This window comes from Passer domesticus, chromosome 28 (assembly GCF_036417665.1).
Source record: "Passer domesticus isolate bPasDom1 chromosome 28, bPasDom1.hap1, whole genome shotgun sequence".
In the NCBI taxonomy this organism is placed as follows: domain Eukaryota; kingdom Metazoa; phylum Chordata; class Aves; order Passeriformes; family Passeridae; genus Passer; species Passer domesticus.
The window spans coordinates 4630772-4656065 of NC_087501.1; the positions used below are offsets into that span (position 1 = coordinate 4630772).

A 25294-nucleotide genomic window follows, 5' to 3' on the forward strand; every position below is an offset into this window, starting at 1 on the left:
GTCCCTGGCAGGGGGCTGGAAGGAGATAAATAAAAGTCCCCTCCAGCCCCACTATTCCATGATTCAATAGGCTCCACAGGCACTAATACAGAGCACATCCAGTTACTACAGCCCTGGAGAGATGGGAAGAGCCTGGATCCGCTCAGTTTGGCCCTAAGGCTGGGTGAACAATGTGATTTAAACCCCTTTGGGTGTTACTGAGCACCCCTGTCCCAGGAGCTTTGCCAGCCCAGCCCACACACCTGCAGGACCCAGCTCGTGCTCAGCTGGTCCCGTGTCCCCAACTCGAGGTGCTTCAGCTCAAAGCCCTTTCTGGAGTGGCAGCTCCTGTGCCTGGAGCGCGGCTTTGCGTCACCGAGCGCCGAGTCAATCTCGAGAACATCGAGTCTCCTGTGAAGTGTGGCCCTGTGACATTTCCCAGATGCCTGGAGTGCTTTTCGAGTAACCTCGTTGTTTTCTTAGCTATTAATGAGTTACTGGGAACAGCGCAGCAGCCTCGGAGCAGCCTGGGCTGGTTGAAGGGGCTGGGATGACATGGGCATGAAGGTTCCTTCCAACCCAAACCACGCCGTGATTCTGCAGAGTCCCAAAATACCCTGAGCTGGAAGGGACCCACTGGGATCATCCAGCCCAGCCCCAGGCCCTGCACAGACACCCCAAAATCCCACCCTGGGCATCCCTGTCCAAACAGCCCTGGAGCTCTGGCAGCCTCGGGGCCGTGGCAATTCCCTGGGGAGCCTGGGCAGTGCCAGCACCCTCTGGGGGAAGAGCCTTTCCTGAAATCCAACCTTTCCCAAAATCCAACTTTTCCCTGATCCCCAACCTTTTCCTGGCCCCTGACCCTTCCCTGGTATCCATCCATCCTTTCCCTGGTATCCAACCTTTCCCTGGCCCCCAACCTTTCCCCGACCCCCACTCTGGCTGACAGTGAAACCCCTCATTTCCAGTGACAGCGGGGCCATTTCTGCACGCTCGCACCCCGAATCTTGAAGCAGCGATACTGAACCCAAGACCCGGCCCAGTCCCGAGCGCTGCCCCGCTGCCGTGTCCCGGTCCCGAGGCGGGGCCGTGCGGGGCAGGTGATGCCGGGGGCCGGGAGAGCCGCCTCCTTCTCTTCTTCCTCCTCCTCCTTCTCTTCTTCTTCCTCCTCCTCCTCCTCCTCCTCCCGCCGCGCTCTCCCCGCCCTCTCTCCTGCGCTCGGCGCGCCGGGGGCGGCTGTAAAGTTGGGCGTGTGCCGGGGAGTTTTGGAGCGTGTTTGGGATCGCGTTTGGGAGGCAGGAGCGGGGCCAGGAGCGGGGCCGGAGCGGGGCCGGAGCGGGGCATGGCTCAGCAGCCCGGCGTGCCCGGCCCGCGGCTCCAGCGCGGGGCTGCGGCGGGCGAGGCGCGGCGCTGAGGATCCCCCCCAAAACCCCCAAACCCCCCGGGATCCCCGGACCCCCCCGGGACCCCCGGGCCCGCCGGCATGGCCCGCTGGATCCCCACCAAGCGCGAGAAGTACGGGGTCGGTGAGTGAGTGCCAGCCGGGATGCCCCGGAGCTGTGCGCCCCTTCCCGTCCCATTCCCCCCTTCCCGTGCCTTCCCTCTGTTCCGTACCTTCTCTCCCACTCCGTCCCATCCCTTCTCTTCCATCCCGTCCCTTTCCCTCCTTTTCCTTCTCTCCCGTGCCTTTCCGTGCTCCGCGCATCCCGTTCCGCTCCTCCGCCGTGCGCGGTCCGGCGGTGCCCGCTCCCCGAATCCATGGGGCTGTGTGTCCGGCGCTGTTCTCCACGAATCCCTCAAAGTTCGGGGCTGACTTTTATCATTTTGCCTCTCCAGCATGTTTTACGCTGAAAAAGGCTCTAGCACAGCAGAAGAAATTTGCCTGCTGGTGTGCCTGGAAGGAGATGTGGTTGGAAAGGATAGAGGGTGTCATGGGCAAATTGAGGGCTCAGGGTGATGTCTTTGCCAGCGGCTGGAGATCTGGATTTAGGGTGAAAGCTTGACTGGAAATGTTCCAGGCCAGGTTGGACGGGACTTGGAGCAGCCTGGGATAGTGGAAGGTGTCCCTGCCCATGGCAGAAGTGAAACTGGAGGAGCTTTAAGGACCTTCCGACCCAAACCATTCCATGATTCTGACTGACACCTTGTACCTTCTGCTCTGTGCTCTGTTTAAAAGGATTTTTCTGAGTGCTGGCTCACTTGTATCTAACAGGAACAGAACTCTTGTGGTGTTGCTGATAAAATTCCGCTTTGCTTGAGAGTTTTAAACCCACAGTTTTGAGGTTGGTGGTGAGAATTGGGCAGGGAACGTTTGGCAGGAAGCCACTTATGACACAGCTTTTGATGAGTTATGTTACTAAGAGTGATCTTCTGTGTCACTGGTGCTCAGCACTGGACTTCTCAATGTGAGAAAAAATTATGAATTTTGTGCTTGCAAAGTGTTCATTGCCCCAGCTCCCACGAGGGTGTTCAGCCTGCGAGTTTGAAGGTGAAAAACCTCACCCTGCATGATTTTCACAGCAAATTCGAGCTGGGTGACCCCTCCACCCAGAGTGGCTGTGCAGGGAGGCAGCTCAGCTCCTCGCAGGAGCTGCACAGACATTTTACACCACACAGCCTTATCTGGTTTCTCCAGGTAACTGGCAGGGTGTGGAGTGCTGACACCCTGAACTTTGTTTCTTGCTGTTTATCCATGGAAGTGTGTACACGGCCTGCTGAGATTGCTGCGGGCACCCGTAACTCCCAAACTTTGGTGGATGATCAGATAACCCGTATCCTGCCGGCTGATTGCCGTGCTGGTGTTTTCTGAGCACACCTTTGAGCAGGCTGCTCCCCAGCTCTGAATGGCCTTGGGCAGCAGATGAATCACAGGCACTCCTCTGACTTCCCTTTTATTTATTACCTTCCGGGGTGATTTTCCGTGCTGGCCTCAGCCAGCTGCTCCTTGTGACAGCTCCTCTCCCAGAAAAGGCACTGGCCTGACAGTAAGCAGGGTGGAGGGAAAAAATGCCTCTCCCTGCATGTTTCCACCCAAAAAGTGTGTGGTGGGATGTATCCTGTGACTCCTGGGTGATCAGCTGGATGAAGAAGGTGTTTTTTCCTCCTGGTGACATGGGGGCTGTCCTGCTACAGCTCAGGGGTTTAATTTGCAGCCCGGACTGATAAAGTTGATCCACAGGCAGTGTCAGAATTATTTAGGCACTGCCTGGCTTTGTCAGACTTTGACAAAGAGAGTTTGTCAGAGTTTGACTCACTTGCACTGTAATTTTGTCAGTTTGGTGTTTGCAGACTTGATGAGTGTCTCATCTGCAAGCGTGTCCCGTGCTGTGCTCGAGGGCCCAGCTCTCACTGCTTTGGGGTCACCTGGGAGGGGTTGGTGAGGTTTACAGGGAGGTTTGGGCTTTTGGGCTGGGGCTGTGCCAGTGCTGAAGTGGCTGCAAGGACGGAATGCCCCGGTTTGTGTGGGGTGGTGACACATCCCAGCCAGGCATGAAGTGCAAAGGCACAGCTTTTGTTCAGAAAGAAAAGACTGAGGGGGGAATCTCACCAATCCATACAAACATCTCCAAAGGGTGCCAGGATGGGGCCAGAGCCTTCCCAGTCATAATAAAACACAAGTTCCACCTCACCATGAGGAAGAACTTTTTCCATGGAGGCAGATCCCTGGAACAGCTCCAGGGAGGGCCTGGAATCTCCCTCTCTGGTGACTTTCCAAAGCTACCTGGATGATTCCTGTGTCACCTGCTCCAGCTGACCCTGCCTGGGCAGGGTCTGGACTGGATGAACTCCAGAGGTCCCTTCCACCCCTTAATAGTCTGGGGCTCTGCAAAAGAACACCCAGGTTGTAGCTGCTGGTGCTCTCTGCTTTGGAAACTTCTGTAGAGCTGCTTGGATTTATTTAAAACAGACCCTGGAAGTCATGGCAATGAAGTGGGGAATTCCAGGAAGCCAGCCGTGTGATTCAGTGTCACTTGTCTGATTTCTGCCCTTCAGAAGGGTTTCTGTCCTGGGTTGTGTGTTACAGATCATGCTCTGTGAGTTCCAGTGGATTTGCTGGGTTTAGCTCTGCCCTGAACTGGTTAAACTGGGGAGGGCTCCCCTCCCCACAGATGGCAGAGGGCTGAGTTTGGAGTGGCAGCAGCAGGGAGGGCAGAACTGGGAATTGCAGTTTTCAGGGAAGCAAACGTGAGAGACAAGCAGCTTGCAGCTCTTGCAGCTTCTCCCTCGCAGTGAGTTCCCAACCAAGTGACAGATGGGATTTGGGAGGGACAGAAGCACCACAGCTCAGCTCACAGGCAGCATCTCCTCCCTGAGCAGCAGGGTTTGCTGGGTTTGCCACAGCCTCCTTGCCACAGGCTTCACCTCTGGTGTTGGACTGCAAGAGCATCTTCATGGGAAGCTGATCATTCTTGGGCCACACTGAACAAAATAACCTATTGTGGTCATGTGTTTCTCTCAAAAAGGAGTTGTCATTTGCAGAAATCCTTTCACAAAGACTCCTTCTGGTCAAAAAACTGCTTTGAGGGAAAGAACACCTTAGGGTATTCCCAAGACTTTTAACTTTTCTTATCTATTTGTTTTAAAATTATTAACTTAGCGCATAAGGAACCAATAATGTAATTACTTTCTTTTTCTGCTGGCAGTAACCTGGATTTGCACTTTAACTCAAGTGCTACACCTGGGTTGTAAAAGCAATTCTGTCATTGCTCATCAGCTGTTCTTCACTTTATGGCCTGGAGACTTAATGGAGTGAGAGACCCTGGAGTCTGTGGAATCTGAAATGAGCCTGTAATAAATCCATTATAAACAAGCCACCAGATCCCTTTTCCTGCCCCTTTCTGCTGGAGTGGCAGTGCTGGCCTTGGGGCCAGGCTGCTCTCCAGGTGTCTGCAGTGGTGATGGATCAGCACACCAGGTTCTTGTGGCTCTTCTGACTATGAACCAACAGGATGTGAAGTGTTTATTCATCCTTGTGCAGCCTGGGCTGAAAATGCACCAATTGTTCAGTGAGTACACAAATCTGAGCTTCCAGAATCGGGAATTATTAACTCAGGTTTGCTTGGAAGAGCCCTGAGATGTGAAAACCAGAGTAATTTGCGTTTTGGTGAAGGTGGTGGCTTGCACCTGGATGCACTGGGAGGGCTGGGGGATTCCATTGTCCTGAGGGAACAGCTGGAGCTGTGCCAGGGGATTTTAGGTTGGAATTTGGGAAAGGTTCTTCACCCAGAGGGTGCTGGGCACAAGGCTGCCAGAGCTCCAGGAACTTTTGAACACTGCTCCAGGGATGCCCAGGGTGGGATTTTGGGGTGTCTGTGCAGGGCCTGGGGTTGGATCAGCAATCCCTGTGAGTCCCTTCCAGCTCAGGACTTTCCATGATTCCTTGACTCTCATTTTTGGGGCAGTGTGGCTGTTCAACAGAGTGTGTGGTGAGACCTGGGAGATTACGCTGGAATTACCCCTGCCAGGTTTTGGTGCCCTCTCCCACCCCTGGCATCTGTCCTGGCTGGCAGGAGCAGAGCACTGAGCTGCTTCATTTGAAAATAAGCATTGAAATTTTCCCTGTGTGGGATCCCACTGGTGGCTGGTTCCAGTCATGGCTCAGGTGTTTGCAGCTCCTCAAACAGCAAGCAGGGCCTGCCAGCCCTGGGGGATTGATGGGGCGGGGAGGGAGCTGCAGGACCAGGTCTGCTCACTGTGGTTTGGTTTGTGGCGACTCCTGCGATGCCTTGGAGTGGCTGTCTAGAACAGGGGCTAGACAGAGTTTAAGTGGGTATTCATTCATAATAAATAATAAATGGATTAATAAAAATAATAAAGAGCAATAATAAGAAATTAATAAATATTTATTAATAATAAAAATATTAAAGGCCTTCAGTAGATACACCCTGGGCAGTCAGAAGCCTTCAAGGTACACAGTGCTCATGAGCTTTTCAGACAAATAGGAGATTGGTCCATTTACATACCAGGGGTTCACTTACAGCTTCAGGTTATGAAGTCCTTTACCCCCAGTTTGCTCCCCCCATTCCCTTCTGTTGATGCTTTTTGGGACTGGGGCAGCAGAGTGTCCTTGGATCTCAGGCCTGAGGGATTGTTCTGTGTGCCCAAAATGTGAAGGCAGTAACTGGCATTCTCTGTGGAGCTCAGAGCTGTGCACTAAGGCAGTGCAGAATCTGGGAAATATAAAAGCTAAAATTTAAGGCATCACCTGGGCTGCTGGGCCATCAGCTCCTGGCTCCCTGTCCCCATTCCAGGCACCTGCAGAGCTCTCCCCACAGACAGTCTGGGATCAAAGCCCTTCACACTGCTGGGAGTTGTGCATCCTGTCAAATTAGGGCAAAATCCATATTTGTCTCAACTTGCTCCTCGCTTTCCCCCCACCATTCCTGTTCTGACTTGGAGCTCACGTCCCCTGTCGTGCCTCTGGTTCCTTGCAGGGGCTCCAGAGGATGGAAAAGCCAATCCCCCCATTCCTGCTGCAGAACTGCCCACCTTCCTTCCTATGGACACAAACACTCTGCTCATTCCTCCTGCTTTATTGTCATTTATGGCTAAAAATCCTCTGATGGCAATGCCAACAGAATTCCCAGTGGGGAAAAGCAAACCTTTGGCATTGTGAACAGCAAAGAATTGAATCTTCCCAGCAGATGACACTTCATTTCTGATCTAGTTTCCCAACTTTTATTGCTGTGTCTGCAGTTGATTTGATGTGAAATTTGGCTGTGCTGCTTCTTGTTTCCATACTACTTTCTATTTTTTTTTTAAATCCATATTAGCCAGGGTTGTCTTCTCTTATTTTTGCTGATTTCTACTCTCTTGCTTAAGTCATTCCCTGTGAAATTAATCCTGTGGACTTCAAAGGCATCTCACTGCCATGAACAAGACTTGCCAATGTTCCTTATCTTGCTCTTACTTTGAAAAGAAATATTTCCCCAAGTGTTTTGTGACTTGTGGGTGCTTCAGTTTCTGACTGACATCACCTTGGTGTTCAGGAGCTGTCCCACAGTTCATCTTTTTAGCAATTAAATCCCTTTATGGAGGCTCTAAAGAGGCATCCAGAGCTTGGGTGCTTCTGGAGCTTGGGCTGAGCTCTGTGCTGCTGATTAAATGTGGGTTAATTGTTCTGAGGTGTCAGGAGATCACAGGAACCAAATTCCCCCAGATCTGGGTGTGGGACCAGTGCTGAATTTCACACCAGAGCTTGATTGTTCTCGTGGTTCTTCCTCTGGCATAGGGACTGTATTTGCCAGCACAACTGCAAATGGGAGTTAAGAAGAGGAAGAGTGAAATAAACACTCAGGAACTGAGAAAAACATAAATATATTGGTCAAAAAACAGTGACAGTGTACTAATGTATAATATTTATCACCGTGTAATAATCCTTATCATTCAGCTTTGAAAAATGCACATCCCTTCTGCCTGCAAACTTGAATTGAAAATCTACATTTTTTGCTCTTCAGCTTGCACTTTACTTGACTGGTAGGACATTTCATTCAACTATTGCTTTTAAATAAAAAATTCCTATTTCTGCCAGGACATTAAAGACACAGCCATGACCACATCAGCCCACAGCCATAAACACATTTTCCCCTTGCTGCTGGAGCTGAGGGGATGTTTCAGGTCCAGTGCATTTAACTGCTGATGCCTGAAATCCTGCCATGGATTTGGGTGCATTTGCCAGCAAACCTGTGCTAATAAAACCAGCCCATAAACACAAGTTACTGAACAGCTTTTTGGGCTGGCAGTCCGTGGTTGCCTTCATAAAGTGATGATGTTGCAGAGTTTTAGTTGGAGCAGTTGCTAAAATGATAAAAATGTAATTTTGGTGCAGTACAGGCTGTTCTTCCCAGGGAGATCTCCCTGGACTGGGGGGAAGCAGCATTTAAAGGATTCATTCTCTGGCAGCTGTGTTCAGATGGTGTCTGGCACCTTGTCACAGAGCAGAGCCAAACCCAGCCGTGCTGCTCGTGCTGTGGGGAGCTGTGCTCACTGACACTGAAATTTTGGGAGCTGTTGGTGCAATCCAAGTGCCCCTCGTCCTGGAGGGTGCTGAGTCTGAGCCAAAAGTTCATTAAGGTGCAGTGGAGATAACGATTCCTGCTCTTGGGAAGTCTGGAACTTTGATCCTCCATGCAATAAAGCCATTTATGGCTTCAGCTCCAAAGTTCTGAAGTTCTGAGAGTGGCTCAGAATGTCATGGACAAGTAGTGGCCAGTTAGTTCTGGAAAAATTTATGTATTTAAATTATTTATTTTTTAATTTTTATTTTTATATATTTAAATTATTTTTTTAAATTTTTTTTGGCTTATTTCACCTGATTCTTGCAGCAGTTCCATTCTCCTACTCTGACAATGCCATGGGGGCTTCAAGCTGCAGAGACAGAGTTTGATGTAAAGGAATAAAAGTAGGGAAGGCTTCAGTGGTTAATTCTTCATCATCTGGCATCTCAGGCAGTTTAATTAAAACTTACTGCAAATTTTGGAGCAGTTTTTTCTTCATTCTTCCTGGCAACAAAATAATCAATATTTTTGTTTGGCTTTTTGCTTCCAGTGTAAGACCTCCCCATTCCCTGCCAAGATTTCCTGCTCCTCATTTTAATCCTATTCCCCTTTTTCTTGTTACCTGGGATAGGTGGCAAGAGAAGAACGCCTTGGAATTTGCATTTCTCTGGAAACGAGAAGCTGTGAAGCAGTCTGTCTGTGTGTGCCCATTCTCTGATGGGCTGTGTTCTGCAGAAAGGGGTCAGTGAGCCCCAGGCCATTGAGGGAAGGTGAATCTGCCCCAAAGTCCACCTTGGGTGAGCAGAACTGGAGGTGCAGGATTGCAATCCCGTTTTTCTGCACGTCAGAAATTCTCCTTGTGTTACCCCTGCCAGCTCCAGAGAGCTCTGGGGTTTCCTTAACGGGTTTAGTGGAGCTAAAATCTTCCTCAGCCCTGAATCCCAAATTTCTGCAAGTGGGCTGAGCCACACTATGAGTTCTTTCCTCAACCCCTGGGAGAGCTGCTCTGTCTCCTCCTGAGCCTGGCTGCACAGGGAAGGTGTTGGAGCCCTTGATACAAATTCCCAGCTGTGACTTGGGTGGGTTTTGTTGCAGCTGACAAGGGGGGTCACTCAGCTTTAGCCTGGGTTGTGTTGATGCCAGCAAGGGACGGGCTGAAGTTTGAGCTCAGGGGACCTTTCTGGTGAAGTTCAGCCCACAGGCACTGTTGGACCCTGAGCTGAAATGTTTCACTCTTAAATCCCTGATCTCTGCCCCCTCAGGGTGGGAGCACTCTCAGCTCTGGGCAGGGGCATTTCCAACTTTTCCTGCTCCTGCTTTGATGTTTTGCCCAGTGAGAACTGGGACAGTAATTTCAAGCCAGTGGCAAATTCAATTAATTCTTTTGAAAGTGCCACATGCTTTCATGTTGGAAATGAGCTGAGCGGTCCAATTTATGGAACAGTGGGGTCTTGCTTTTACAAATCTGCCTGAAAATTTCACTGGAAACGTTATTTTGTTGTACTTAAAGTACCCAAGCACAAATTGCACTTTTAGCTCGGAGGAGAAAAGGTAATTACAGACAGACGTGATAAAATCCAGTCGCAGTTGTGTGGGTGTTATAAACAAACACTGCATCTTCACAGGCTGTAAAATGAAAATTAAATCAGAGGTTGCTTTTGTGGAGTTGGATTTCAGAGCCCTGGTAGGGGTGTGCAGTTATTAAATCAGAATTAGTGCCATGGTACTGTGGGGTATAAACTCCTTCTTGTGGAGGGCACAGCCCCAAGAATGGCTTTATGTTCTCCCATGTCTCTTTGTCCAAAGGAACAAAGGAAAACCAAAATAGCTGAGGTGTGTTGAGTTGCAGTGATGCCAACAAGCTGGGCTGAGCACAAACCAGGTTCTGCCCCTGAAAACCACAGGCAAAACCATTTGCTCTGTGGTCATGTTGGAATTGCATGGGGTCAGGGGGATCATTTTAAATGTTTTACTGTATTTTTGGGAGAATAGTGATCCTTCAGTCTGGGGTCCCAGAGAGGCAGAGCAAAGCTGCAGGGCTTGGAGGACAGTAACACCAGCAGCTTGAACCCTGACAGGATCCCTGGCAGGGATCACCAGACCTGGAACACTGCAGCCTTCAAAACTGTTTGAGGCTAAGCTTCATTATTTCTCGCTCCTTTTCATGTTCAGACACTTTCAGGGAGCTGCTGCTCTCACTGGGATGCACTGGGAGCAAAAGCTGGGCATTCCCCAAACCACAGCCTGGGGAATCACAGGATCAGGGAAGATCAGATTGGAGGAGACCTCAAGGATCACCTGGCCCAGCCCTTCCTGGCCAAGCCTTGAGGAGCACCACAAACAGATGCATCAAACCTGATAGAATTTACAGAAGTGTGAAGAGAGGCCAGGCTGTTTTTCCAGCTGTGTCTCTGCAAAGGGAACATTTCCTGGTGTTCCAAGGGGACTGGAATTGCAGGTCTGGGTGTTTTGATTGCTTTTTTTTCTGAAATCATGGCCTAGATCTGGTTGGGTGCTGTGAATTCAGGAGCAGGTTGGCTCCTCCACTGGCAGCACTGATTTATTTCTCCTCTGGCTCACAGCACTCCCTCTTGCTCCAGACAGGAGCTGAGACAGCTCATGTAGATTAATTCCTTATCTGAGCTTAAAACCCCCAAAGGCCCTTCAGAGTGAAAATAATAGAGGAAATGGAGAGGCCATTGAAGAAAATGACACAGCAAAAGGTTTGTGTGTGAGTATTCATTGGGTGGAAAATAAACCAGAGTGTCTGTGAGGGTCAGAGCACGGGAGCAGCTGAAGTTTGGCTCCTTCCACCCTGAACATTCTCAGAGACAAAACAGTTTGTGCTGGGGTGAAATTGTGCTGGTGCCCAAATCTGGCTGTTTAGGGTGTATCTGTGTCCTTGTGTGCAGTTCAGATGCACTCTGAGAACTGAATATTCTGTATTTTTACACAGATACCGTGGTGTAAACACTTTGCAACAAATATTTGAGGAGAAGGCAACTGCTGGGGATTCTGCAGACATGAAAATACAGATATTATCTCTTTTTTTCCTTACAATCAGGCTATCTCGTGCTTCAGCAGTTCTGAGTGATCTCAGTTTGCCTGATTTGGATCTGAGAAGCTCTAATTAAAATCCAGGGACTCATCTCTCCCTGCTCCAGAGCTCTGTTGTGGAGCTGCCTGTGGGTTTGGGGGTGTTTAAAGCCATAAGAGACCATGGGATCATCCCCTGGGAGCCCTTGTGTAACCTTGGGAAAGCCTCCCCATTCCCATGGGCTGGGCTGTGAGGTTGTTTTTCCTAAAGCAATCCAGGCTTTAGGAGATTAAAGCACTGAGCCCAGGATCTGATCCAGCCCCGGATGGGGAGTGAGACAGGATTAGCCCAGAGATGATGAGGGCGTGGCTGGAAGCCTTCCCTGCTCCCAGATCTGGGAATCTGTTCCATTTGGGCTGCTTGGTCAGGACAGAATCTGCAAAACCTCTGATTATTGCCTGGCTCACTCCAAGATAATCCATTATTCAGAGGGAATCAGGGAAGTCTTTCAGGCTTTGACCAGGTGTGCATCAAGTCCTTGTCCTTGGCAGGTGAGCAGGACACCCTCATTTGGGTTTGGCTCCTGGAGCAGTCTGAGGTTGGAAGTGTTGGAAGCTTCTTGAGGGCAGTGGCTCTTCCTGCTTTTCTCCAGGTTCCCAGAGAGAGGGTGAATGTAAAACCCAGCAGTTACAGCACCCAGATTAGAAAAGGCACGTCCCATCCTCCTGCAGAGGCAGCTGATGTCATTGCTGAAATGATTTAATGCTTATTTTTGAGATAACACAGTTGAAAAATTTTGAGTGCATTCATTGTGTGAGGTCAGCCTGGACCAGTGAGTGCACAAGGTGCTGGAATCACAAACCCACAGAATTCCAGGGAGTTTGGGGCTGGAAAGGACCTTAAAGAGCCTCTCATTCCCTGGGCAGGGATAGTCCACCTGAGCTCCTCAGAGGCTCTGCTGTCTAAGGGTGGCTGTTAATGAAAGCATTTCCAGCTGCATAATCCCATTAAATCTGAATTACTGACATCCCAAATGCTCAGCACTCACTCAGAACTTTTGGAATTGATCTGAATGGCAGCAACCACCGTCCAAGAGTGGGAATTTTTTCATAACAGTGACTAAATGCCTGTATTTCCAGTGTTGAACCGTGAATTACTTTTTTTTTTTTTTGAAGCAGAAAAGTGGCCTGACATCTAAATCTTAATTATGCCATTCTCAGTTTGTCAGACACAAATTCCTGGGAAGTTACCAGAATGTTTTTGCTCCATACATAAAAAAGACTTTGTTCCTCTGAAGAATTAATTCCTTGGGTAGTTCCTTGTTTTTTAAATAAAGCCACTGTGTTTTTGGCTGGATCTTGGCACCGGGGACCATCCCAGGCTGTCCTGCAGAAAGGCCATTCCTAAGTGCTGCAGCAGAGATCAGATCACTCTGGTTGTGTGCTGTGGGGTTTGGTGTGGGGCTGAGGGATGGAAGGAGCTCCTGCAGGGCCCTGAATGGAATCCTTTGTTCTGGGGAGCAGCCCCAGCCCCTGCTGGCAGAGGGGAGGGCAGGGGGAGCGGGACGTGGCATTTGGACAGGGTTGTTGTGTCTTTGTGGTGGGTGGGGCAGGGGGGCTCAGAGCCAGCTCCGAGATAATGGATCTTGCAGGGGCTCTGTTTTCCAGGCCAGTAATGCACATTTCAAGTACCCTCGTGGAGGGAAAGATTCCATTTCCTTCTGATTTGAGTTACACAGAAATTGTGTGTGGCAGTTGCTGCTTCCTTCTCTTTGCATTTTGAGGCGTTTTAGCCCGGCTTGGCCTTTAGGGCAGTCTTGAAAAGGAATGAATCTGTGGGCAAAATGGGTCTAGGAATTAACAGAAGCATGGAATCATGGAATGATTGGGTTGGAAGAGACTTCGCAGCTCATCCCATCCCACCCCTGCCATGGCAGGGACACCTTCTATCCCAGGCTGCTCCAACCTGGCCTTGGACACTTCCAGGGACGGGGCAACAAATTCTGTGGGAGCTCCAGACCACCCTCACAGGGAGGAATTCCTTCCCAACATCCCATGTAACCCTCCCCTGTGTCACTTTGAAGCCATTTCTCCTGAAATGCCCCATCTGTCCCTGGTTCCACCCAGCTCAGGTTCCATGAGCTGCTCACAGACCTCTTGCACACCGAGGCTTCTCCCGGGGCTCTTGGACAAAGAGGAGCTTTGTGGGTTTTAAAGCGTGTTTTGGGGGTTTTCACCTGCAGTGGAACTGTTCTTTTGCTTTGTGCCCCGTGCCTGGCGCTGAGGCCGTGTCCTGTGTGAGCTGTGGGTGCCGTGCTCAGGGGTGTGTGCTGGGGCTGGCCTGGTGGCCCAGGGCAGTGACAGGGCCAGACCTGCTCCCTGAGCACCCTCCTGAGCCCCGGCTCTGCCAGGCTCCCTCTGCCACCGTGCAGTCCCTGCTTTGGGGTGACTTTGGGGCAGAGCATCCCCCGAGGTTGTGCAATGCCCTGAGGGTTCCTCCTGCAGCCCCGCTGAGGAATCACCCTCTGCCCTGGAGCAGGAAAATTGCTGCTTATCTTCACCTTCTGGCCCTGGCTGTGCCATAAAACCAACTGCTCATGGAATTATCTGCTGCCCTTTCCAATCCTGATGGATTCCATGGGCCGGGTGCACTTGGAAAACACATTCTTCAGCTTTTAACCAAACTGAAGCACTAAACCAAACCGAGACATTGCCTCCAGTTGTGCTCGAAGAAATGATCATTAAACAAACCCAGGCTCGTGTTTTCCACCTCTACCTCCTTATTTGGATTAAATTTCCTCAATTTCAGTGCTGCTTTTCATCTGGGATGATAAAAGAAGCAGGATCAGCACTCTGAAGTGAATTTCAAAGGACAAAATCACAGCTGAAGTTTAGCTCGGAGCAAAAAGACTTAACTTCAGATATTGCTGCAAATTTGAATACAAAAGTCCCTGTATTATTTTTCCTTCTTCCTTTCTCGCTGCTCTGTCAGGATTTAAGTGAAGGGGTTTTATTTTTCCACACCATGCCCATGTTTGTGCTGTGAAGCTTCCTTTTCCTTTCAAGTCGGTGAGAGGTCACGGAGGGGGCTCAGAGCACAAATCCCTGCAGATGGGATGGCTGAGGACAGCTCTGACTTCCAGCAGCAGGAAACATCACTTGCAACCAGCAAAGTTCCCAGGGAAAATATGCCAGCAATTTGTCTTTTATAATCTTGTAGAAGAGCATGAGGGAGGAGGTTTCAGACAGTGACCCTCTGTTCTGGCTTAGTACAGTCTGGCAAGGCAAGGAAAGATAAAATTGACTTTTTTTGTTGTCTTTTTTTTGATGTGGGAGTTCCTCCAGGTTGTAAATGCTGCGTGTTGGGATGTGAAACCTGCCTGGTGGAGCAGGCAGGGGGAGAGCAGGGGTCAGTTCTGTCTTGTGGCTGCTGTGATCTTTAGGAAGGGGAAGGGGACGGCTGGGTCCTCGCTGGTGCTCTTGGGGCTGAATTAACTCTGTGTTCCCACAGAAAGGCTGGGCCTGTGTCCACCCACCTTTCCCTGGGCAGCAGTTTATGGGAAAAATGCAGCCTGGTGTTTGTATAATGAGTGATTGTCCCAGAAAAGGCTGGGGCATGCGGGGATTGTGAGTGGGAATCCCTGGGTGTGGCAGCCCTGCAGCGCCACAGGGACCTGGAGGGGAACTGGGGGTGCTCCGGGGCTGGGACCCCTCTGCAGGGCTGGGACAGCTGGGAATGTCACCTGGAGAGGGGAGAGATCCAGGGAGAGCTGGGAATGTCACCTGGGGAAGGGAGAGATCCAGGGAGAGCTGGGAATGTCACCTGGAGAGGGAAGAGATCCAGGGAGAGCTGGGAATGTCACCTGGGGAAGGGAGAGATCCAGGGAGAGCTGAGAATGTCACCTGGATCTAGGGAGAGCTGGGAATGTCACCTGGGGAGGGGAGAGATCCAGGGAGAGCTGGGAATGCTCACCTGGGGAGGGGAGAGCTGGGAATGTCACCTGGAGAGGGGAGAGATCCGGGGAGAGCTGGGAATGTCACCTGGGGAGGGGAGAGATCCAGGGAGAGCTGGGAATGTCACCTGGAGAGGGGAGAGATCCAGGGAGAGCTGGGAATGTCACCTGGGGAGGGGAGAGCTGGGAATGTCACCTGGAGAGGGGAGAGATCCGGGGAGAGCTGGGAATGTCACCTGGGGAGGGGAGAGATCCAGGGAGAGCTGGGAATGTCACCTGGAGAGCAGAGAGCTGGGAATGCTCACCTGGAGCAGGGAAGGCTCCAGGGAGAGCTCAGAGCCCCTTCCAGAGCCTGAAGGGGCTCCAGGAGAGCTGAGAGGGACTGGGGACAAGGGATGGAGGGACAGCACACAGGGAATGGCTCCCACTGCCCGAGGGCAGGGATGGATGGGAGATTGGGAAGGAATTCCTGGCTGGGAGGGTAGGAGGGGCTGGGATGGAATTCCCAGAGCAGCTCTGGCTGTCCCTGGATCCCTGGCAGTCCCCAAGGCCAGGCTGGAGCCCCTGGGACAGTGGGAGCTGCCCCTGCCCTGCCAAGGCTGGCACTGGGTGGGATTTAATCTCTCCCAACCCAAACCAATTCCACGCTTCTCATTCACGTCCACCTTTGGCCATGAGCATTATCCAGATTTTTCTGTTAGGATGTGAATGGAATTTTTACTTCTGGGCTGGTTCTGGGGTCTTTAAGGTGTCAGAGCTGCACACCCAGCTCACCAGTCAGCTTTAACATCCTGATTTCCAACCCCTTTGTGGGGAAGGAGAGGAAGGTGGGTGCAGAAGCAGCTTTTAGGAGTAGAAATCCATTAAAATTCCTGTAATCCTGTGGAAATCATGAGTTTAGAGCATTGTCCATGTATCTGTGACACAAACTGGGGCCCTGGGGACAAACCCCTGCAGCAGAGGAAGCTGTCCCTGCTTGGGATCGGGTCCTGCAGGGATGCACATCCCCAGCCTGCTCCTGCTGGGAGATTTGTAGCCACAATATTTTGAAGAAAGCTCTGATCTGGGAGAGAATTCCTGGTGGTGAAAGCCCCAGGATGTGCTGGAGCCCTGCCAGGAGGCAGAGCACCTCATCCCCTGGGAATGGGAGCACTTCATGGGAAATTCCTGGCAGAAGAGCTCTGGTTTTTATTTGTTTATTTCAGTCCCAGTCCAGAGCTTAAACACAAACTTTGGGAAGTCTCGAGAATTCTCTGAAAATGTTTGGGTGATTTTTTTTGCTTTGTTAAAAACAAATGTGGTTCTTCACCAATGGATTTCCTCAGGGATACATAAATATGGGAATTTTGGGAAGATTTCATTGCTGCGTTTAGGATATGATCTATTCTTAAACCAGTATTTTAAATAAATTAGGTGGTCTGGGTTTGACCTGCTCTGACTTTGCTGACAATTCCTTGAACCACAGCAAAGCATTTCACTGATTTTATGTCTTTTTACTTGGTTTGAAAGCAAATTTAATGTACACTTTCTCGCCTGGTGCCAGGGAGGGCTCTGCTTTGCCCAGTGAAGCTGCAGCAGGTCCCAGGGAAAGGGAACTCCAGGAGTGTGGGCTCCTGCACTTAATCCTATTCCCCCTGGAAATCCCATAAGCATCCAGCTTAACTTTGTTTTTGGGAGGGATTAAATTGGCACAGAATCCCAAGTTTTGGTGCTAAAATTGGTTCTTGGCTGGGCAGAGCAAACAAGGGTGATTTGGTTGGGAAAGGAGTGTTTGAGTCTGGATTGGGGGTGGTTTTAATTAAGATCCCATTTCTGATGTTTTCTGATGCTGGAGTTACTCCTGAGAAAGACTGAAAATGATAATTCCAGAATTGTTGTGCCTGAGGGGGTGGTGAGCTCTGAGGGCAGGTTTTTGGCAAAGTGGGAATGTTCAGCTCCTCCAGAAGTGTTCCAGGCCTGTCTGGAAGGTAAAACCCCACCTTTGTTGTCTGTTAGTGATACTTCATGATAAAATCTGGAAATAATCCATTATGTCCTTTCCCAGTGTATTCCATACCCAGAGTGACTTCATCCCTTTATCCCTTTTCCCAAAGGAAATGGTCCATGGTTCATGGTTTTCATGGCTCTCTTTTGCCCCTTTTCTCCCCATTTTTCAGCCATCTACAACTACGATGCCGTGCAGGACGTGGAGCTGTCCCTGCAGGTGGGGGACACTGTTCACATCCTGGAGATGTACGAAGGTAGGTGCAGCTCACAGGGGGTTTGCAGGGAAAATAGGAACAAATCAAGATTCTTTTTCAAATTTTAGATCTGTATTTTCAACTTCTCTTACGCCCCAAAGCACAAATTTGGTCTGTAGTGGCTGCTGTAGCCTCTTAATTTTTAGAATAGTGTTAAAAATGTAGAAATGCAGAGGGTTTCTCATCTCGGTGCTGTTCCAGGCAGAGTTTATATGGTAAGGTTTCACCAGTATCTCAAGGCAGCACTAAAAGAGAAAGAAACATTGAATTCTGGCTGTTCACTGCTGTTTTTCACCTCTTTGCTTTGGCTCCTCTTTGGGCCAGGCCAGGCTCATCGGATCAACTGATCCTGCTGGAAAATAAGAATAATAATTTTAAAAAAAACCCTAGCTCTTAACCTGAGTTAGTTCTTGATCTGAGTGGATGACCGAAAAGGAGAGGGAAGTGCTGATTAGTTCATAATTCAGGTTGTTTTGAGTTGTAATATCACAAACTGGCATTAAATGTTCTTAAAATGCTCCAGTTGTGGAGCTTCCATGCCCTTTTTAGGCTGTTTCTCCTAGTCCTTCACTGGGACATTTTTCATAATAACTTAATGCAAACCACAGAGTGAACAAACTTCTTAATTTAAAGATTAAAATGACACTTGAGTGTTTCAACCCTCCCTATAAAATTTGATTCTTTGACAAAGATTTCGGTGTTAAGACTGGAACAGAGCCATTCAATCATTTTAAGGAATGCTCTGGTCACTGCTTCCCTCTCCAAAACCCAAAGGTAAAATATAAATCCAATTATTTTCACAAAGCAGCATCAATTTGAATGCAGATTCTGTGCTCTGGCTCAGCACTGAGAACAGGGAGCTGCTCCTTTAGCAGTTTGTTCTTGGCCCTTTGCTCCCTTTCCCTCCTCAGCAGCAGCTCCCAGTCCTGGCAGAGTCTGTCGTGGTTTTACCCCTCTGTGGGTGATCGTGGTGGGGGAGAGGGGAAAAAGGGAAATACCCTGTGGAAATCACTGATTTATGACATGGTTCTGCAAAAAGACACAGGGCAGGAGGAGGAAAACTCCCTCGGGAAGAGGAGGCGTCTTGGACTTGCCAAAATTTGAGGGGATTTACTTCTTTCTGCCTGTTTTTAATTTTTTATCATTGTGTAGCCCCTATTATTGTAATCAGTTCAGCAGAGACAGGAACAGGGAATGAGTACATAAATGGCACCCTTTTTTTGGCCTGAAATCTCCCAGTTTGGAGCTCTGTCAGGAGAAAATTGCCTGTGAATAATTTGGGAAAGATGTGAATGTTTTCATGTGTGCAGGGGAAAGTGATGGATCCCATATGCTGAGCCATCAGTGGGGAGCAGGAATCTGTGGCTGAGGCACCTCGGAATTCCTGCAGGGCACCAAAAATCCCCTTTCCCAGCAAGAGCAGCCAGAAATCCAGGCCAGACAGTTGGGAGTGTACAGGGGGAGGTGCAGAGATGGTGACTCCACTGTGGGTCTGCTCTAATTTCCTGTAAAATCACCTCAACCCCTCCCCATTCTGATATTCTGCCTGCGTGGGGGGAGCTTGTGTATTCCTGAATCTCTTTTTTTTTTGGATATCAGCTCTCAGCTGTGTTCTCAGCTCTCTGTGGCTCTGGTTTTGAGGATAAATGTTCTCACAAGAGGCTTTTTCTGCTCCTTTTCATGCTGATGCTGCCTGCTCACCACCAGAGCTGATAAAAACTGGTTTTGTTCTCTAATCACTGCTCTTATCTGGACACACAAGCCTCGACTGAGGAAAAGTTTCCATGGAAGCAGGGTGGGGGCTCTGGGGGAGGAAAGGCTGGAGATGCCCTGTGGAGTCATTTTTGGGGCTGGGAGGTTCCCCATGAAGTCATTTTTTGGAGGGTTGAGACATGCCCTGTGGTGTAATTTTTAGGGGTTGGATGATGCCCTGTGGAGTCATTTTCTGGGGTCTGGGAATTGCCCTGTGAAATAATGAAATATGTGAATATGTGAATATGGGAAATATGTGAAATAATTTTTGGGGGTTGGGACAAGCCCTGTGAAATAATTTTGGCTGGTTGAGAGATGCCCTATAAAATAATTCCTTGGGGTTGGGAGGAGGAAGACCTGTGAAGCCATTTCTTGGGGCTGGGAGATTCCCTAGGTAGTTTTTTTTTTTTTTGGGTTGGAGATGCTCTGTGCAGTCATTTTTGGGGTGCAGTCATTTTTGAAGTTGGGGATGCCCTGTGCAGTCATTTTTGGGGTTGGGAGATGCCCTGTACAGTCATTTTTGGGGTTGGGGATGCCCTGTGCAGTCATTTTTTAGGTGCAGACATTTTTGGGGTTCAGGGGAGATGCCCTGTGCAGTCATTTTTGGGGTTGGGGATGCCCTGTGCAGTCATTTTTGGGGGTCAGGGATGCTCTGTGCAGTCGTTTTTGGCTCCCCTTGCCCTGCCCATAGCTGAGGGCATTCCCCAGGCTGGCAGTGCCGTTCTTGGGGGCTCAGGGAGTTTGGGGCTCTGGGTCCAGCAGCCCCTGGGTGCTGTGGCTGCCATTGCCCAGCTCAGGGTGCTCAGGAGCACATCCCACCGTGTCCCCAGGGCTGCTGCTCCCTGATCCAGAACATTCCTGCATTTCCTGAACCCAGGTGGAGCTCGCTGTGCTCTGGGGTTCTGGCTCTGCAGGGATCCATCCAGAGGGATCCGTGGCACGTTCCTGCCAGGAGCAGCAGTCCTGGGGTGGGTGCTGGGGTTTGGTGTTTGCAGTAAATGTTATCTGCTTCCAGGGCTGCCAGACACAGCACAGACAGCTCAGCTGCTCTGGGGGCTCAGGCACGGGCAATAAAGGGAATTTTGGGTGCACTTTGGGGCAGTTCTGGGCTGCACAAACCTCTCCTGAGGTGGCTCCCAAACCCTCTGGGCAGTCCCTGCAGTCAGGTGCTGCTCCTGTGCTGCCTCACAGTGCCAGGAAACTTCTTGAAATTGCAAAATCCCTGCTTGGTTCTGCTGCCACTGCAAAGGCTGGAATCACAAAATCCTGAGTGCAAGGGACCCACAGGGATCATCCAGCCCAACCCCTGGCCCTGCACAGGCACCCCAAAATCCCACCCAGGCTGGGGCTGAGCTGTGAGCACTCTTTGCCTCTTGTTTTCCAAGCCCCAGTTTCCAAGTTAGGCTGATGCAGCTGGGGTGGGTGGTGAGTGCAGCTGGGAAGATTTGGGGTGATAACAGAGGGAAGATAACAGACGGGGGATCACACAGGGGGGATCACACAGGGGTTGATAAGACAGTGGGGATCACACAGTGGGGATAACACAAGGGGAATAACATGGTGGGGAATAGCACAGGGGGTGATTGATTCATTTTTCTGACCTGCAGCTCCCCTTTGCCAGGGATTCATCAGGGGGTGATACCCCTGGAAATTCAGCTCCAACTTTTACAAAGGACATAGGGAAGGATGTTAGAGGGAAACCACAGGCTGAGCATTGTGAACTGAAGGTTCCAGGTATTTCCAGTCCAAGCTGATGTCCATAGAATGGTTGGGTTGGAAGGGACATTCAAATCATCCTGTCCCACCCCTTGCCACGGGCAGGGACACCTTCTACTATCCCAGGTTGCTCCAACCTTTCCAGGGATGGAAACACTTCCAGGGATGCTTCTGTGTGCCAGTAACAATCTGTGTAGGAGACCTGCGAGCTCTCAGATCTCTTTTCTTGCATCCCTTTCCCTTTTACACAAACACAGCCAAACCCACTGCAGAGCCCGGGGTTGTCAGTTCAGGTCCCACGCTGCAGAGCAAGGTTTTGTTTTCCCCTCCTGTCTCTGGCTGCAGAAGGGCACAAGCTCTTTGCCCAAGGTTTCTCCTTCCCCTGACAAGCAGACACGCAGTGCGTGCTCCTCCTGCCTGCCAAGGGATCAGCCCGAGCTGCAGAATCCAGGAAAAGGAGGGAACCTTGCTGCCTCCAGGACTTTGAGGCTGCTCCAGTGCAGGGAGTCTGCCCTTGAGCAGGGAGCTGGGAGGACACTGCTGTTGAGGGGAATCTCTCCCAATCTGCAGGATTTATTATTCCTGTTAACTGTAGGATTTCAGGGGAGCTGTGGGAAAAGCCATGCTGTGGGTGGAAGGAATGTGTGCGCACATACCGTGACCCCGGCAGGTTCTGGTCCTGCTGAAAAGAAGTTTACCTTGAATTTGTTGCTGGTTTGAGTCACCCCTGGGCAGGGTGAAGCAATGCCCTGAGTGCTGTGGGACAGGACAGGCCCCCAGGAGGAGGAACAGGGACCTTGTGGTCCCACACGTGGCCTGGCCTTGCATCACTGCGGAGAGCTTGATCATCACTGGAGTGTTGTCCTTAGATTTTTCTTTTCCATTCTCCATAAAATCCACTTAGTGAAGGGTAGAGTTGAGGACTTGATCAATTAAAAAAACCCAACAAACAACAACCCCAAACTTTGAGTAATTTCTTTGCAAGTCGGTTTATATTTCTGTTTTCACTCAGATTTCAGTCTGAGTGTTGGGGCAGCTGAAATTTTTCACGCCCTCATCAGCTGCAAAACCCTTCTCTGTTTTTAGCCCATCTCTGCTTGGGGAAAACACTCAAACACTTAAACAGTCTCATTCCTCTGAAGATTTAAGACTTCGGGGTTTTTTTAAAGAAGAAATCATGTGATTAATTGACCACTGCCCAAAGACTGATGTTCCTTTTGAAGTGATGGGTGAAGTTATTAAAGGTGGGAGCAGAATTCCGACAGAAGTTGCACGAGGTGCTTGCAGAAACAGCTTTGCACAATCAGGCCCAACGTGCTTTTGTGCAATGATTGCAAAATATTTTACAGGAATGGGGGGAAGGCCAGGGGGCCCTTTGAAACAGGAGGAAGTTGTGCTGTCAGAGGGCTGAACGTGTTAAATGGGACCAAAACCCCCCCTGGTAAATTCCATCAGCTCTGTCTCCCACCCTGAGTAATTTGTGCTTTCCCCTTCAATTAATGACAACTTAGATAAAAATAGAACCTAAATCTTCCTATCCCTAATCCAGGACCTCATCCATGGCTCCATGAGCAATGGATAATCTTGTTTTCCTCCTGTGGAAAGCAATGGAATTTCTTTCCTCCTAACTTATTACTGGAATGTTGGAGTTTTTGAGGTGGAGGTACCTCCCCATTGCTGCAGAAGGGGCACAAAGCTACACTTCAGAACACAAATAAATAGAAATACAACCACATGCACATAAAAATACTTAATAAAATATGAATTAAACCATTCTAATCTCTAATTTATGGTTGAGGAGTGTCAGATCCATGGTTCTTTAAGGAACCTTCTTTGATAAATGTAGGAATATTGGGGGAACCAACAATAAAACAAAAAAAAATTAATGCAGAGAAATCAGCCTTGTCTCCTCTTTGCCTGATTATTCCCTTAAACCCCTTTGCCTTCTTGATGCTGCCACTCAGCTGGACATAATCTCCTTGGATGGCTTTAATGTCCCTCCCAACCCAACCCTTTCCATGGAAATCCTGGTTAAAACCCAGGTGCCGACGAGAGGAGAAATGTTCTCTCAGAGGCATCTGCTCCTGAGGCCTGGGCAGCACAATTATTGCTTCTGTCTTGCAATCTTTAGATCTTACCAAGGTGGGATTGATAAACAGGGTTTGTGCCAGGGCAGGGAGCTCAGCTCCTACAGACAGAGGTGTCTCCCCAGGAGTGGATCCCAGATGAAAACTCAATAAATTGGTGTTGTAGAAAGGTGGTGAGAATCACAATTTGTATTTAAGTGCTGTCAACAGGAAATAATGAAATACGAATATCTGTGTTTGCTTTGCCAGGCTGGTACCGAGGATACACACTCCGAAATAAATCCAAGAAGGTACGACCTCACTTTTGGGTGACTCCCATTTTAATTTCACACCTTGCCAGACCCCATCTGGTGCTGAAAACTCCTGCATTTCTTGTCTTAACCTCAGGCAGGACTCCTGGCCACAGTGTCCTGTCCTCAGTGACAGAAATCAGTGACCTTGAGCTGAAAGTTCAGAGCCATGTGTTGGGAATTCCTCCACTGGAAGCATGAGGAATGCAGTTGGAACTTCCAAAATTACCTGTTCCCATCTCCATACAGGAGTGTATTGCTTTATCACGATGCTCTGGGACCTGTGCACATCCAGCATTAATTATATTTAATGGGAATATCAGAGTTTTGACTGGAAAATATTCCAGAAAAGACACATCCCTGGCTCTCAGGCAAGCTGCTGGAGCTTGGGCTGGAAGCTGCCTGGAAATGCAGGTTCCCCAGGAGTGCTGGCACCTCTCCTGTGTAACATCCCCCACAGCCTCTGCTTTCAGGGGTAAAGAGGAGAGAAAAGAGGATTCCAGCATTTCCAGAAGGTTTCTCTGTAACAACAAAAATTTGGGAATTTCTGCAGATGCTGGTGGAGGGAGCTTTTCTAGGGAGCACAGGGTAGCCTGACAGAGGACTCCAGGAATATTTCATGGCAACGACTGATAATTTTCAGGATTTTCCAGCATTTCCTGCAGGGTCATGAGGGTCATTGGAATAAAACAAGGAATCAGATTCTCTTGAGCTGCCAGTGTGGAACCTGCTGCTCCTCTCTGTCCTTTTTTTCCTGGCATACTGGGACATTTCATACTCCTTTCCCCTGTTTTTTGTTAAATATCTTCTTGTCACATCCTATCCCACAGTAGGATTGATTTATTTCATTTATCTCTTTATTTTTAGGGCATTTTCCCAGAAACTTACATCCATTTGAAAGAGGCCATCGTGAAGGACCGGGGGTAGGTTGGCACTTCTTTGGCAGCAAAACCCAGGGAATTTCATTCCGTTTAAACCCCAGAAGAACCAATTTAAATAGCTGTGGCTGTCACAAACCCAGGGTGTACCTTCTGAGCTGCATGATTCCATTTTTCAGAGCACTGAGCAGGCAGAGCAGACGGGAGTAGGGGCAGCAGGAGATGATTTGCAGAGTTAAGGAAGCTCTGCTGGACAAGTCCGTGGTGGGGAGTTCAGTCCAGCTCCATCCAGCTCTCCTGGGGACTCCTGCAAGTCATAACACACTCCTGCTGGCAGCCAAGGCCCAGCAGGAGCGTGGATTCCTTCCTGTCTTGGAAAACACTGGAGGAAATGACTCCTCCTTGGATTCCTTGAGCTGGGTCTGTGCTCATTAACTGAGAGCAAAAGAGCGGCTGCAAAGGAAGGAACTTTATAAAACACTTCTTTTTCAACTGTTATTATCACGTAACTGTTACCATTGCAAGTGGGGATTCTTCCAAACTTTGTGCTGGGTTTGGAACAGATCCACTGGGAGTAAGAGGAGTGAGAGGAGCTTGCAGCATTTTGCGTTAAAAATGGATGATGAATGTGGATGCGTGTGCTGGGAACAGCTTAAGGGTCTCGACATCATGTGTGAGTGAATTGTGTGAACATCAACTCCTCTGGAACTTCCATTTTTACATTTATCAGAAAAGGGTGTTTTCCATTCAGTTTTAACCCTGAGTGTGAAACCTTTCCCTGGTTGTGTCCCTTCTCTCCCCAGGCAGCACGAGACAGTGATTCCCAGTGAGCTGCCCCTCGGCCAGGAGCTGACAGCCACGCTGCGGGAGTGGGCAGTGATCTGGCACAAGCTGTACGTGGTGAGTGCCCAGGGGCTGTGTGTGTGCAGGGGAGAGCCCAGGGCTGGGTCTGTGCAGGGGAGAGCCCAGGGGCTGTGTGTGTGCAGGTGAGCTCAGCCCAGGGCTGTGTGTGTGCAGGGGAGAGCCCAGGGGCTGTGTGTGTGCAGGGGAGCTCAGCCCAGGGGCTGTGTGTGCAGGGGAGAGCCCAGGGCTGGGTCTGTGCAGGGGAGAGCCCAGGGGCTGTGTGTGTAGGGGAGCTCACCCAGGGCTGTGTCTGTGCAGGGGAGAGCCCAGGGGCTGTGTGTGTGCAGGGGAGCTCAGCCCAGGGGCTGTGTGTGTGCAGGGGAGCTCACCCAGGGCTGGGTCTGTGCAGGGGAGAGCCCAGGGGCTTTGTCTGTGCAGAGAAAGAGCCCAGGGGCTGTGTGTGCAGGGGAGTGCCCAGGGCTGTGTCTGTGCAGGTGAGTGCCCAGGGCTGTGTGTGTGCAGG

General features: G+C 50.0%; 1 protein-coding gene across 4 annotated transcripts in view; it reads left to right on the forward strand.

The window, feature by feature from the left end:
• Nucleotides 1-1288: 1288 nt before the first annotated feature.
• The window catches only part of DOCK5 (dedicator of cytokinesis 5), an 80547-nt gene continuing 56541 nt past the window's right edge, over nucleotides 1289-25294 (forward strand). For all 4 annotated transcript variants that reach the window (XR_010350942.1, XM_064400319.1, XM_064400320.1 and 1 more), the window contains exons 1-5: nucleotides 1289-1505; nucleotides 17122-17205; nucleotides 23010-23050; nucleotides 23918-23973; nucleotides 24732-24828. Coding sequence is in view for 3 of the 4 variants with exons in the window: in XM_064400319.1 (XP_064256389.1) it covers nucleotides 1463-1505; nucleotides 17122-17205; nucleotides 23010-23050; nucleotides 23918-23973; nucleotides 24732-24828 (321 nt within the window). In the remaining variant the exon portion in view is untranslated. The remainder of the gene's footprint in view (nucleotides 1506-17121; nucleotides 17206-23009; nucleotides 23051-23917; nucleotides 23974-24731; nucleotides 24829-25294) is intronic.